Here is a 15,886-nt window from a genome sequence, read left to right on the forward strand (position 1 = left end):
GTATTAAGTTACATTTAATGAAAACAGGATCTATGTTTTATCAAAGTTAAGGAAAACAGAAATAAAGCAGCTTTGAGGAAAATGACTTTCAAGTTACTTAAAAAAAATAACTTATGTATTAGCTACTTTCAATGCTATGACAAAATACCCCCAAAAAAGCAAGTCCCGACAGAAAGGGCTTATTTCCACAGCAGGGAAACCACCCAGCAGGGACATGAGGTGTCCGGCCTCACCGCATCCATGGCCGGGAAGCAGACCTGCATGCTGGTGTTCAGCTTGCTTTCCCTTTGTTTCTACAAAGCCAGGACACACAGACAGTGCCGCCAAGTTCTAGTGCCAGCCCAGCACAATACTGCGCTCCTGGCCCCAGTTGCAGCAGACTGTGTGTACCTCGGAGACTGACCTTGAGGAAACATTCTCCCGGAGGTTGGTGTGGAGCTAGGAGCCCCCTTGGTAGCACTCTGACTCAGGTTCTCTCCCGAGTGCTCAAGTTGGACCTTTGACTGGTATGGTCTTACCCCGGGCATCTCTTTAGTGTGCTAATCTCTTTAACAGTAAAGCTGCTTTTTCTCTGACAAAAATGTGAGTAACTGTAAATGCTCATGTTCCATTCTGTGACAAACTTCCCATCTTCCTGCTCCATTTGCTATTCCTATCTCTCTGCAAACCTAAGCAAAAAACAGTCAAAGCCACTCTGCTTCAAAATTTTCCTCTGTCAAATAAAGTCTTTCATTGCTTTTGAATCCAGCCTCAATCAAGTTGTTAGGGAATGGGCAGAATGCAACCAGATTCTTTGCCAGAAAGTAACATGAATGTCTTCTAATCTAATTCCCAGTAGAGTTTGTGGTCCCCTCTGAAATGTCATGAGCCAGACTTCCATTGTCCACATTTCTTGGCATTCTCCTTTCCCAAACTCCCATTAGAATGGACCATTAAGCTCTATTCATGACATTCTGGGGCTTTTCTAGCCTGAAACTTCAAACTGTTATATAGTCACCCTGCAAACATCTTCCAATGGCTCAAGCATCACCACAGGGAGGAGCTTGTCACAATGACTGCACTTCTGACACAGTTTTTGTACTAGCTACTTTTGTTACATCTGTGACAAAATACCTGGCAAAAAAACAAATTAAGAAAACAGGGTGTTTGGGCCATAGCTTGGGGGTACAGTCTATTATGTATTAAGGGAGGAATGGCAGCGGAGGATGTCTGGTCACAGTGCATCTACAGATGCAGACACAGAATGATGAACACAGTGATCACCCAACACCCCAGACCACAGGCTTCTGCTGCTCATGGTCAGGGTGAGGCGGGTTGCCCTCTTCAGGTATAACTTTCTGAAAACACCTTCTTAGACACTCTCAGAGGTCTGTTTCTGTGAATGTTGACAGGGAGCAACACTACCACAGCTTCACTAAAGATGGAATGCTGATCATTACCATCAAAAAACCAGATAGGTAAATAAAACCTAAGTGTGTATCTGTCTGTCCACATTAACTCTCCTGGATCACTGGGCTCACATCTTCTCTGTCTAGAGCACTTCCCCTAACCCTTGTGACAATGGTTGTCAGTGAAGGCCTTTCAGGTAAGCACTTTGAGGTGCTAATAACGTCATTAGGTTTTTTTAAGTTGCTGTTGTTCTAAGTATTAAATGTCACTGGGAAATCAAATGCTTAAATACCAATCATTTGATTGGTGACAATTGTTAATAGGCAATCTCATCCTCATTTTGCAAAAACTTTTGGGGAAATCAGAGGAGCTGCATAAGAAAAGGCCACACAAAAGCAAGCCCTGCTGTTGGTAAGCAGTCCAGGAACTTCAAAGAAAGGATACAAGCAGCAGCCATATTGAACAATGGGCTGCTCCAAAAGGAAGGAAATCCTTTAGTTACAATGGACTGAACATATGTCTGGTTCTAGAAGCCAGAGAAGTTACTGCTAAGTCATTGGCCTAGACATCAAGTGTGTTTGATATAATTCTAACGTCAGTCTCAGAATTTTGTGATCGAAACCTATTATCAGACATTTAAAAAAAGAGAGAGAAGAAGAAGAAGAGGAAGACTAGGAGTTAAGGTTATCCTTGACTACACAATGTGTTTAAGGGCACCCTGGGCTACATGAGACCTTGTTAATAATAGGAAAGGAGGAGGAAAGACGAGAATGAGTACATACAGAGCAGGCTTTCAAAACCAAATATTGTACCTTTCAGACAGGCTGAAATGACTCAGAATATTTCCACATTAAATATTGTTATTACCTGTAGGTTGTCTTTATGGGTGAGAGGTTTTCCACAATCGAATGATTGAGGTATCTGTCAAAAATTAAAAATATTAGCAGTAGAACACATATTAATTTAAACACTTTTAAATGGAATTATTAATATATCCTAAAACCATTTAAGTAGCATCTTGTTGTCAAAGTAATATATTATCTAGTCAGAAATATTAGTATAAGAACACTTAAATATTACGTATGTCAACTCTTTTTATGCAATAAGTGTTAGTATTCTGATATCTTTCCTATCTTTTTCTTGATAATTATTTTTAAAATTTATATATTCACTTATATTACATTCCATTTTCACTAAGAATTACCTAATTTTATTCCTACAAAATTAAATTACTTGTAAACCTCAGTCTAGAAGGAACCAACAAATGTAACTAAATTTCTTTGCCATTTTGAGTTTCCTAGTGCGGCGGTTCTCCATCATCGCCAACCAATCTTAGGTGAAAGAATATTGATGGATATGTTGTCTGTGTTTTGATTATTGCCTTTGGTTGAGCCTTAGACGAAGTCCTGGGCCAGACGACAAGAATATCTTGAGGAAATGGAAAGGCTCGACTTCCGTTCCCACCCACCCATGTGGCTGCCTTTCCCACAGCATCACACAATATTCACTTTTAAAGCTTTGTTGGTTTGAGGTGAAACTGAATTGCTACTTAGAGTGACTGTTTGCGGCTCTCCTTCTTTTTAAATGTGTCTAGTTGTACTGGCTCTAGGGAACCACTCTTTCCTACAGAAAATTGTAGTATCATAGAATAGAATGCATGTCCTTTTACCCTGATAATCCTTTTGAAAACATGAGCCAAACCTGATGCTGCTCTTCTACCTCCTCAGCCTCCGGGAAGTATCCAAGAGCTTCCAGGGACAGACAAGTCCCTTACATACAGGTGGTGTCCTAGATCAAGACCCTGAATCTCTTTGCCTGAGGATGCTCTGTGGCGCTAAGAATGTTCAGGGGGCCTAGCAACTCAGGGCACCAATGTTCCACCAGCCTCTCAGAAGGCCCTGGGAACCTGGAGCAGTGAGTGACATTCTCACCAATGCTCTTGGACTGTTCTGCTGCTGTGGAAAGTGCCTGCTTGCTTGGTACACATGCTGGAGTCTCCTCCCAAACACTCTGCTCACTCCCAAATCCTTATCTCTAGATGTCCACGCCAAAATATATAACATATAACTTTCAGTGCAAATCAGCTCTGATACTGTAGACTCCCCCCACACACCCACAAAGGTATTCTTTACTGTCTGTGAGACACTGAGAAACTAGGGACTCAATAAAGGAAATCTTTCTTGATATAAATGAAGCAAATTCATAACAGGACGTTACATTTAGTAATAAGAGAGGAATCTTGACACAAATATAATGGTAAAATACAGATTCTTTTAAAGCTCTATGAAGAGCTGAATGGTAATCTATAAGTTTTTTTCAGCTCCTTCCTTTGCAAGTGAAACTAAACTCATTAAACTCTTCTTTAAATAACTGGCCTGCAGCCTAATAACATTGGCACCTATTTTAATTATAAACCCTGAAAGCATTTCCTCTTTTAATTACACTTTTAAATTCCCAATTGAATGTGGAAAGCTGCAAATTAACTCTGAGAATACAAAATTTGAAGTCAGAGCCCACCGGGAGATGACTCACCTACACATTTATCTTCTGAAAGTTACTGAATAAAAATGAAGTTTGGGATGTTCATGTAAAAAAAATAGTTTCTGCATATTTTGTTGTTGTTTGTTTTCTTGAAGGAAATGGCCAATGGAAACTCGTTGCTTCTCAATCCATACACGTGGTTTCTCTTTCCATCTTCCCTTCCTGGACTGTACATGGAGTGGCCCTAAATTCATTTCTGTTGACTTCTGTTTTTCTGTCTGTCTTGGCTCCCAGATTGTTTCAAGTTAATGGCATCTAATCCTGTATCTTAGTTAGGCTTTTAGTTACTATTGCTGTGATGAAACACCAAACCCAAAAGCAGTTTGGAGAAGAAAAGATTTATTTGGCTTACACTTCCAGATCACTGTTCATCGTCAAGGGAAGTCAGGACAGGGGTTCAAACAAAGCGGAAATGCAGAGACACAAGCTGATGCAGAGGCCATGGAGAGGTGCTACTTACTGGCTTGCTCATTGTGACTTGGGCAGCTTTCCTGCTTATAGAACCCAGGACTGCCTACCCAAGGAGTCTGGGGCCTCCCACTTCAATCGCCAAGAAAAACTCTATAGGCTTGCCTTTAACCTGCTCTCATGGATGTATTCTCTCTCTCTCTCTCTCTCTCTCTCTCTCTCTCTCTCTCTCTCTCTCTGTGTGTGTGTGTGTGTGTATGTGTGTATGTAGAATCTCAATTTTTTTAAATTTATATTTAATTTATATGTTTACATTATATCCCAATCATAACCCCCTCCCTCCTCTTCTCCCAGTCCTCCCCCCATCCTCTTCACCCTATCCCCCTACCCCGTCCTCAGAAAAGCAACCCCTCTACAACAAACCCACCCCAGCACACCAAGTCGCACCAGGCAGGACCAAGCTCCTCCTCATCTACTGTGGCCAAGCAAGACAGAGCTAGCACAAAGTTATCGAAAGGAGGCAACAGAGTCTATGTGGTAGACAGCACCCACTCAGCTTACTAGGGAACCCACATGAAGGCCAAACTGCCCATCAGCTACATGGGAGGAGAACCAATCCACCTATAAAACCTTCAAGCCCAAATTTGCCCTACCTACAAAATGGCAAGAATAAAGATGGAGTAGAGACTGATGGAATGACCAAAAAATGTCTGGCCCAACCAGAGACCTACCCCACGGGAGACAGCCAACCTCTGACACCATTAACAATACTCTGCTATGTTCACATACAGGAGCCTAACTTAATCATTCTTTGAGAGCCCCCATCCCCAACAGCTGATCGAATGAGATGCTGAGACTCACAGCAAAGCATCAGACAGAGCTTGGGGAATCCTGTGGAAGAGTGGGAGGGAAGGATGTAAGGAGGCTGAGGGACAGGAATTCTTCAGGAGAACCAACAGAGTCTGACCTGAACCAACTGACCTGGGGGCTTACAGAGACAGAAGCATCAGCCAAGGAGTGTGCATGGACTGGACCTAGGCCTCATGGATGTATTTTCTCAATTGGGGCTTCCTCTTTTCTGACAATTCCAGCTAGTATCAAGCTGACATAAATCTAGCCAGCATACTATGACTTTAAATCTCAGTGTTAACACTCCCAATTTCATATATGCAACCCTAACTGGTTCTCTGGATTCCATATATTACTATTCTACATTGTGGATGCTATGTTATCCTCTAGATGTCTATGGTTCTCATGTGAAGCTTGTTCATCCTCTCCTTTACAGTATGTGAAAACTACCTGCCAACTGCTCAGGTTGAACACTCCCCAATCATCTTTGATTTCTGCTCTTACATTCCACTTCCAAACACCATTGTCTAATGCTGCCAGCTCTTCCTTCACAGCTTACCTAGAGGTCAACCACTGCTCACCCCCTCTACCACTATCACCCCAATATTCATTGTGTCTCAATCAGTTTACCTGCTCCTGAGTCCTTTCCCTCCTCTTTGTCTCCTTCCTACAGCTTCACTGGACCTTCCTGGTCTTCTCCAATAATATCTCATAAGCATCTTCCCCATGATTTGTGCCTGGAAGGTCATTCCCCCAAGATCACTGCCTCACTCATGCCCTTCACAAGTTGCTAATGAGAAAAACCTTCCAAAAACACCTGTTATTACAAAACAGCAGCCCACTGCCTGGATCAATCTTCTCCCCCACATATCTGTTGGACTGTGTTCACAGCTTATCGCCACCTGTCAGAGATATGTGTTCAGTGTTTATGATCTGTTCCCACTCACCGAAGCAATAAAGCAAGCTCTAGGAAAGCAGTAGCTCCATGAAGTTTTTACTGCTCTTTCTCCATGCCTAGAACAATGCCTGTATTCAGTAAGCACTCAAGAAAGTCTGAAGCTATTGAACTATAATTTTAATAACAACAAAAAAAACAGTGTGTTTAATAAAAAAAAAATACCGTTGACTGGGAAGCAAGCAAGAAAACAGCACTAATTTAATCCAAACAAGATGAGAAATTCATTTATACCACAGAAAACGAATGAATAATCAACTTACTTCTCTCCTGAAAGATGGGGATGCTGGCTAGTTTTATGTCAACTTGACACAAGCTGGAGTCATCAGAGAGATGGGAGCCTCATTTGAGAAAATGCCTCCCTAAGATCAGACTATGGGCAAACCCGTAGGGCACTTTCTTAGTTACCAATTAATGAGGGAGGGCTCAGCCCACTGTGGTTAGTGCCATCCCTGTGCACCTGTGTTCTATAAGGCTGAGCAAGCCATGAGGAGCAAGCCAGTAAGCAGCACCCCTCCATGGCCTCTGCAGCAGCTCCTGCCTCCAGGTTCCTGCCCTGCTTGAGATCCTGTCCTGACTTCCTCCAGTGATAGACTATGATGTGGGAGTGTAAGCCAAATAAACCCTTTCCTCTCCAGGTTGTTTTTGGTTAGAGTGTTTCATTGCAGCAAATAGTAACCTTAACTATGACAGGTAGGCAAGTCATAGGCAGCTAGGCAGATACAGGCACACATACACCACATATACCATATAATGTATACATTACACATAACTTCCCAGTCTCGAGAAGCCAAGCTGGTCTCAGATTTGCGAAAGATGACCTTAAGCTTCTGATCCTCCTGCTTCCAATAACTGAGTACTGGGATTACAAGCATGTGCAGACACACCCAGTTTTTATTTTGCCATTTTTTAAAAAAAAAAAAAATTTAGTGTGGTTGATTGAACCCGGGGCTTTGTGCATCCTGGGCAATCAACTGAAGTACCTCCCCAAGCCCACATTCACCCTTGTGTTTCCAGTGTTACAGATCCATCCATGTCCTCACTGTTCTACTATAGCACTTCATCCCTGGCCTTTGCTACAATAAGTGACAGTGCTGTCGCAGTAGTATGGAACATGAGAACATACATTTTAGAGAATTACACTAAATCAATGAACACAATGCATTAACATGATGCCAGAACACATGAGTGCTCTTCAAAACCCAAGTTCATTTTGTTGATTCTTTTAAGTCCTCTAAATTTGAGTTCAACTTTCTACATGTATCTGTCAGTCTCGTGTTCACACATAATCTCCCCTGGAATGTGACTTGCTCTGTGTGTGTGTGTGTGTGTGTGTGTGTGTGTGTGTGTGTGTGTGTGTAATGCATGCACACATGTGGAGAAGTATTTGTCTTATGTGTACATGTGGAGGCCAAAGCAAGATGTCAGCTGTCCATTCTCTATTGTGTATTTCTATGAGATAGGGCTTCTTACCCAAACTACAGGATTTCTGCCCTTGGGGTCCAAAGCAGGGGAGACAGGCATATGCAAGCCATGCCCAGGTTTTTATGTTGGTGAGGGGATTTGAACTCAGGGCACCTCATGACTGAAGAACAAGTGTTCTTCCCACACCCACAGAACCATCTTCCCAGCTCCTCTTACTTTTTTAATGTTTGAACTGATTTTTAAATGTTTTTGTAAATAAATGTTTTCATATATTTTGAACATGGCTTCCCCTCCCACAACTCCTCCCAGATCCTCCCCACCTCCTTACCCACTTGACTCCATATTTCTCCCCTCTGTTTTTAAAAACAAACTTGCTTTATTGCTAGTTTTTCATTTTAAATATATATGCTCAAGTGATGGAATTACTACTTATAATGAAATAAAAATTCTAATCAGCATCTGCCTACAGCAAGGTCGCCTGGTGAGTCCCAGATCACCAGGAAAACCAAAGCAGAAGAAGATAATCACTCACTCCGATTTAATTCATGTTCTCACTGTAAATTCCAGCACTTGTTTTCAAGGATGCTTCAATTACCCAGTTTGCAAACACAAATTAAGCAAGTCAGGTAAAACTATCTCCTAAAGTCAAAATAGATTAGGCAAAATGGAGACTGTTCTTCCTTCAGAGAAATCACAAGAGAGCCCAAAGTGGTGAGAGATATAATGCAGAGGCAGGGCCTGGCTAACATTCTCAAAGCCCTGGGTCTCATCCCCAGATCCAAGAGGAGGAGGAGGAGGACCAAAAAGAGAAGGAAGAGGAGGAAGTATATAAATTAAAATCATCCAAATAAGATATATGGACAGGTCACTCGGATGAAAAGCATTAAGCAGAAGTGACAAGATGAGACCTACAAACCCGGGCTGTGTTGGCAGAGGCCCCTGAAGAGCCCACCGTCACCGCTATCAAAAACAGTACGCAGTACACCCAAGCAGAATCTTCCCCAGAACCATGCAGTAATCTTCCCCAGAACCATGCCCCCACCCTCAGCACCTTTCCACTCCAGACAAATGAAACTCAGTTTTGCTGTCGCCGGTCTTAGCGAGAGCTGGAGCACCAGAGACTTTTGAACATCCTTCTGTGGGAATGTTACCTCAGCTTTAGGAATACAGCTTCTAGAGATTTAAATTAAAAAAAACAAAACAAAAAAAAAAAAAAACAAAAAAAAAAAACACCTTTGAATCAAATTGAGAGGTTACCTTAACTTTGGCTGTAATTTTATAGCCGGCAGGTATGGCACATGGCATGTTTTTTCCAAGAAAAATCTGGGATAGCTCATAAAAGGCTTCGGAAAAGAAGCCTAAGTCTATAAGGATTTCAACCTACAAAAGAAGGAAAGACGATTTTAGGTTAGTTCCTTTTACTTACAAAATACAAATTTTAGAGAAAACTCATTAGTTTCTAAGACCTGAAATACCTTCTTAATGATGGTAGTGTGTGATGAATAACTGTTCAGTAGTGAGTGAATACAGACACACGCGCATGCGAAAATGCCTGTTTACATGTGCGGTGGACCACAGAACTAACCGCAGCAGGGCCCACTCCGAACAGGCACTTCTCAGCTGTTGCTTACTTCATCCAGAGATGGACACAAAAATATAACAGCCATAGAGAAGTTTTAAAAAATTAACTGAACTTATCTCTTTGTTCTCATGGTTCCCATGGGAAACGGGGGGGGGGGGGAAGCAAAGTAAAAATATCCCTGATGTTCTTGAACCCTCTGAGGAAAGTCAGACAAAAGTACAGTGTGTCAACATAGAGGCAACTATTAATTTTCTTATCTATAATTAGCAGTGTCAGTTTTGAAGCCATAAGCTTAACAGTTTTAACCAGTTGGTAGCTATCCGTTTTGCAAGGTTTGTTTTCAACACACATTCAGCTGCACTGCAGTAGGAAAATGAAAGGAAGCGAAGTTGGCACTCTGCATGTCTGTTGAGCATCTCTTGGACAGCATGCCCACTTGGAGGTTACAGTTCCCTGGCATTCATAGTTAGGCAATTTGATACATGAAGGTCTTACACAGTAGGAGGAGTCTTAGAGGTGTTGACAGAAATTCTGTTTTCAACAATGGGGCCTCAGAAAACTTCCGTGAGGAAGAACCCTTCAAGGAACAGTTGGCAATCATGTAAAAGAGAGAGAAAACGTGCTGAGAGGACCCTGGGCACAAAGGTCATGGGTTCAGTGTGGACAAGCGAGAGTGACAGAGAGAGTTAGGAAGTAGGCATGGGTACTAGTCAAATACACAGAGACCACAGTAGAGATCTCTTTTTGCAATGCGAAAAGGAAGTTACTAGAGTGATGGCTGTGATGGGTAGCACTCACAATCCCAGTGTTCTCAAAGGACAGTGAGTTTTCAAGCCGAGAGTTCAAAGCTAGCCTTTGTCAAAGTGAGACTGCCTCAACAAACAAGGGCTGAGGCTGTGTCTCAGAGGTAAAGTTCATGCTATGGTACGCAAGGCCCCAAGTTCAATATCACTAGGGAAAAACAAAAGCAATGGAGACTTTGAAGCAGAAAGGGTCCTTACATGATCTATGCTTTGAAAACATGTAGTGACTTCGTAGAAGACAAGGGTACACATGAATGGATAAGGAGAATAAAGCACAGTTGGATAAACACTCAGACACGCACACACACACAGAGGCATAAACTCCAAAGAGAAAAAGACAAATCAATTTATCTTCAGCCAATACATAATTATTCTCTATTCTCCTTTCCAAACTTGGCTCAGGAACTTCAAGAGTGGAAGAAACAACACTTTAAGGAAATAAAAAAGGCAAGTCAGGGAAAATCACTTGTAAAAATAACATAAAAACAAAACATGAAAAGAAGTCACTTGTCTGTTGGGCTGCGCAGTGCAGGTTTTGCTCAAGGGATGATGGTCTCGGCCCCTCACCCACTGCCATCAAATATCAAAGTCAGCACTTACAGAGATACCTGGGCCTTAGGTAGAGATACCCTTTTAGACCACAGGGAGCCATTAATTTCATCGACCCCTACAAGAAAATATTCCCACAGACCTCTGTGTGCTCAGACCACTACACCAACACAACATCAGCCAAGGCTGTCTCTGACTTCATCATATCCATCTAAGCACTTGGAGAGATGGTGGCCTGCACTGTGGACACAAGCCAGAGGACAAGAACTGGTCATCAGTCAAATCTACATACACTTCCTCAAGCAGCAGTACCCATCCTGAGGATGCTGGAAATGTTGAGAATAAATCTTTGATGGGGTTAGTGGGTTTACAGTGAAGCAGAGCAGTTGATCATGAAGAAGTCTTACAATGGTCCAAGGATGACTCTACTGCAGCCTAGAAACTCAACCACAACATCCATCTGTCACAGCCTGACCAGCCAAGCAGCACTACTCGCTGCTCCCAAGCTCTGATGTTCCTCTTTCACCTACTGACCCCAGTTACTTCAGGAAAGTCACACAAGCCCCGTTCGCACAGACTGGCCCTTCTTCCTCTGGGGGATTTATCTTTCGCTTTGCACCTTGTCAAGACCCTAATCCCAGGTTTTAGTTTTACTGAGCCAATAAGATCTCAAGTCTAGCTAACACTGCTCCCAGCAGTGTTAGTAGACATAAGATTTGGTTGTATCGTTCTCCTGACCACCATTCTACAGTGAACACCCCTCCTAGCCAAGCCTCCAAACAGAGGGCACACTTCTTCACTAACTTCACAGCTACCCTACAATAAATTGGTGACCAAATACTAAAGAAGAGATTTTGCCTTGGTCTAACTTGGTAAACTATAAGTTTACTGAGGTTATTCACAGGCTCATGGGAGACTCAAAGACAATTACACCAGCAGAAAGTACCCTCCCTGGGCAAGCTATGGGCAGTTAGACCACTGAGAACTCCGCTTGTAGCATGGACAGCTCACAAAAAGCTACTCAACCAGAGGATGCTAACTCAGCTAATAGTCTATCTATAGTATCATCTCCAGGAGGAGAATAGTCTTGTGAGACCTTGAGCACCAAGAACCTCTGTGCTCTTTCAACGAGAGAATGTTCAGAGGCCCTCTCTTAGTTCTTGTGGGTCTTCTGCTGTGATCCAAGACAGCAATGGTCATGTACACTGAGAGGAAACAGCTACCCAGCTGTTTGGTATTACAGCTCTTTGGCATTTTTCCTGTTGTCTCCTACAGTCTCCCTGCTCAGAACTTCCATTCTAGTAGCATAAAACCACTTCTGTGCTCTAAACAACTCAAAACACTTTCCTCTTTGTCTTTCCAAGAATGTTCTCTGTCACACCCACTTAGCTTATTTTCAAGCCTAAATTCTACCCATTTAGTGAAATCCTCATACCAAAGCCATTTGTTTTCTGCTCAAACTTTTGGGAACAATTCTCATCACACTCACTTGCAAATAATCGAGTGACAGGTGCACATGTTACCAACCACAGTGTGTCCATCTCTCTTCCCAGTTTTCATATCCTTATAATCAAAAACTGTGGGTTACATGTCTTGAACTCAAGTTACTAACACATTGCATTTAAATAAGAGGTATTCAGTAAATCTTCTCAAAATGTTATTTATTTATTGGGGATACCTCTGTACATGTATGAAAGTCAGGACAACTTGTAGGAGTCCTTTTTCTCTGCTATGTGGGTTCCAGAGCTCAGACTCATGTGTCAGGCTTCAGGGGAGTTGCCTTTACTCTGAGGAGCTATCTCAACCAATTCCAAACCTTGCTTCGGAATGAAAGGCAGTTTGTCAATTATTTCAATCTGAGTGGTAGCATACACACACATAGATAGTAGGCACTTGACAAATATCTACAAATTTAAAGTTCAATCTAAAAAACAGCAACTAATGAGTATTTAATATGCAAACTTATCACTTAAAACAGTAGAGGGAGTTAAAAGGTAAATAAGATACAGATTCTAGCCTCAAGAATATTGGAGTTTTGAGGGGGAGTTTTAAAAATGTGCTATTAAAGCTCAAAAGCAAGATAATCCATGGGTCAATAACTCACAAATAGAAAGCTATTTTCAGGGTCCACATGAATATTTATGAAGCCCTTAAAGATTTCTTTATTTAAAAATAGAAAGCAATGGACTATTCACCACGGCCCAAAAGGTCTAGAAGGTGATAAGAGGTCACAGGGAAGTCCAACTTCTCCTTGAAAACAGGAGAGATCTGAGGGAGAGAAATTAGAGAGTTTCCAAAGGAGAGGGAACATGAATGCGGGAGCGCTGCCCAGGGTGCCGTGCGGAGGTGAGGTAGAGCAATGATCCACAAGACAAGAGCTCCCATGCATCTCTCGTCCTGTCTGCCTCTGCTGTGATGCCTCTGGAACACTGCATGGCAGTGTCTACATCACGGATGAAAACTGCAAAGACATAAACCGGCTTTTTTAAAAGACTTGTTTTATTATTTATGTGTATAAGTGAGAGGTGTGTGTGTGTGGCACATGCATGCCTGGTCCCTCAGACAGCCAGAAGAGAAGGCCACCAGATCCTCTGGGACTGGAGTTACCGACAGTTGCGATCCTCCATGTGGTTGCTGGGAACTGAGCCCAGGTCCTCTAGAAGAGCAGTCAGTACTCTTAACCACTGAGCCAACTATCTAGCCCCTAAACCAGCTTTTTAAATGATCTTTTCTTGTGAAATATTTATCAGCATAAAGCTGATTATGTCACAGCATGAGAGGAAACATGTGAAATGATGGCTGAGAAAAAGTTTAAGCTCAAGAAAGCGAAATATTCCTTTTAAATTGTTTTTCTTCGCTTAAATGTCTCTGCTCTTCCCAGTGTTCATTAAAGGAGGCTACGGGAAAAAAGGCCCAGGTGAATATTGTCTGTGTTTACACATCAGTGTGTGTGTGTGTGTGTTTGTGTGTGTTTGTGTGTGTGTGTGTGTGTGTGTGTGTGTGTGTGTGTGCTGGGGGAGAAGAAGGGAGGAGAGGGTTGAGGGTTGAATTCTACATTAGCACTGAGAAGATACAGAACAGAGAACAAAACTGCAGGACATTGAAATGATAGAAATGATCCAAGTACAGAAAAAAATTAAACCAAGGGGCAATCACCCAGTGGGGAACTAGGGAAGAAGACATAGACTCCCAAAATCCCTTAGGGTTCCCACTCTGTGTGGAGGTCAGGCCAAGAGCACATGAGTCTCTAACAGAGAAAACAACTGCTGCCTGGGTCACAGGAGTAATGGTCTGCTCTTGTTAAGTCAATCACCAGAACAAAGATACACTGCTTATGCCATGATGTGCACAGACGTTCTTAAGGACAGAGCTTCAGAAACCAAACACGGCGTGTCGCCCAGAAGTCAGCCTCTTGGTAGGGACTTTCAGGCTGTCTGGTGCTGAGTAAGTCTTGTTCCATAGCTGTTGCTGTTCCTTACTTTACTGCGGCCAAGCACAGCACCGTCCAAAGCAGTTCTCAACCTACGGTCGCGAACCTTGTGGGAGAGCTGAATGACCCTTTCACAGGGATCACCTAAGGCCAACAGACAGCCCAGATATTTAGATTATGGTTCACAATAGTAGCATGATTACAGTTATGAAGTAGCAACAACAATGATTTTATGGTTGGAGGTCACCACAACATGAGGAACTGTATTAAAGAGCCACAACAGCGGAAGGTTGAGAACCGCTGAGCTAAAATTTCCTAACTGACCATCTCCTTTACTTTATTACACTGCTGTGTACTATATCTATCACATTTAACATTGATGTGACCAAATAACTGACAAGAAACAGCACAGGTGAGGAGGGCTTTACTCCGGTTCATGGTTTGCAGGGAGACAGTCTATCATGTCAGATGGGACATGGGAGCAGAGGCTTCCATGTGGCAGGTGCTAGCTGCAGGTGCTGATCAAGGAGTGGGGATCAGGGCATGCTGTATGTACAGCCCATACCCAGAGCCTCTAACTAGGCCTCACTTCCTACCGGTTCCAGAGCCCCCCAAAACAGCTCCACCAGCTACAGTCCATCTTCAAACACTAGGATCTGGGAGGACATTCTGTGGTCAACCTGTGGCTAGTGAATTACTTTGAAAAGATTTCCTACATTTTAAAAAATGAATTCTTTTCATCTATGTGTATGTATGTGTACCCACAGGAGTTTGTGTATACTGCACATATCCAGGCGCACACAGAGGACAGAAGAGGCTGCTGAATCCCCTAGTACTGTAATTATAGGCACTTGTAAGGAAGCATGGGGGTTGTTCTAAGGACTGAACCTGGGTCCCCTAAAAGTTCAGAAAGTGCTCTCAGCCAAAAGTCAACTCGCCATCCTTATGTTTCTTTTTTTAATTTATGGCTATGTTTCTATGTATATGTAAATACTGTGCCCACTGAGGCCGGAAGAGGACATCATTGATTCTCTGAAGCTGGAACTACAGGCGCTTGCGAGCTGTCGAAGGTAGGTGCTGGGAATCGAACTCACGTTCTCTGGAAGTATTTTTAACTGCTTGTGCTATCTTCACAGATGCCCAAACTACATTTTTCTTATATTAGTACAATACCATGTTAGTAACAGCTTATTTATAGGTACTATGATCAAATTAATGCGAAGCAGTACCCTTAAAAAAGAAATAATATCAAAGGTATTCAAAGTCTGTGGCGTACCTTGAGGATTCTTGCTTCTAGATTTCTGACAATGTCTTGGCAAATTACAGAGACAAAATACAGGTACAGTGCAAGGAGAGGCAGAACCTATCAGGAGAAAAAAAAAAACATTCTTTGTTTTAATATATAAGTTATCAACTTAATAGAACAGTAATCCAATTTTGCTGAACATTAACTGTAAGATGTGTTACACAAATATTGCATTTTCACATTAGCAGAATAAGCCATTTTGTAGAAATAAAATGGTCTGCCTAGCTGTATTAGTTACATTTCTTATTACTGCCATAAAATGTCTGACAAAAGCAACTGAAAGAAGGAAAGGCTTACTGTAGCTCACTGTCTGGGGGATTTAGGCCATCCTGGTAGGCAAGGCACAACAGCAAGAGCATGAGGTAGCTGGTCCACATTGCCTCCTCAGCCAGGAAGCAGAGAGCTTTTGTTCAGTTTAAGACTCCAGTCCATGGAATGGCATCGCCCGTATTCAAGGTATCTCTGCTTCAACTGACCTCGTTTAGAAAGTCTCACACAGATACGCCTGGAGGTTTGTTTCCACGGTGGTTCCCAACCCCTTCAACTTGGCAATCAAAATTACCTTCCGTTAATGTTAGCACACGCTTCCTAATTACACTAGACCTTGAAGATGCTACCAGAGACTTAAGAGTTCCAAAGCCATGTCATT

The 15,886-nt window shown here is 42.4% G+C and overlaps 1 protein-coding gene across 1 annotated transcript in view; it reads right to left on the bottom strand.

Annotated features, from left to right (window-relative positions):
- The window catches only part of Cfap54 (cilia and flagella associated protein 54), a 339,812-nt gene that overhangs the window by 125,158 nt on the left and 198,768 nt on the right, over positions 1–15,886 (bottom strand). The window contains exons 49-51 of the mRNA XM_060377920.1: positions 15,208–15,294; positions 8,825–8,947; positions 2,257–2,310 (exon numbers count right to left, since the gene is read on the bottom strand). Coding sequence (XP_060233903.1) covers positions 2,257–2,310; positions 8,825–8,947; positions 15,208–15,294 — 264 coding nt within the window. The remainder of the gene's footprint in view (positions 1–2,256; positions 2,311–8,824; positions 8,948–15,207; positions 15,295–15,886) is intronic.

The sequence above is a fragment of the Meriones unguiculatus genome, chromosome 2, assembly GCF_030254825.1.
Source record: "Meriones unguiculatus strain TT.TT164.6M chromosome 2, Bangor_MerUng_6.1, whole genome shotgun sequence".
NCBI lineage: Eukaryota > Metazoa > Chordata > Mammalia > Rodentia > Muridae > Meriones > Meriones unguiculatus.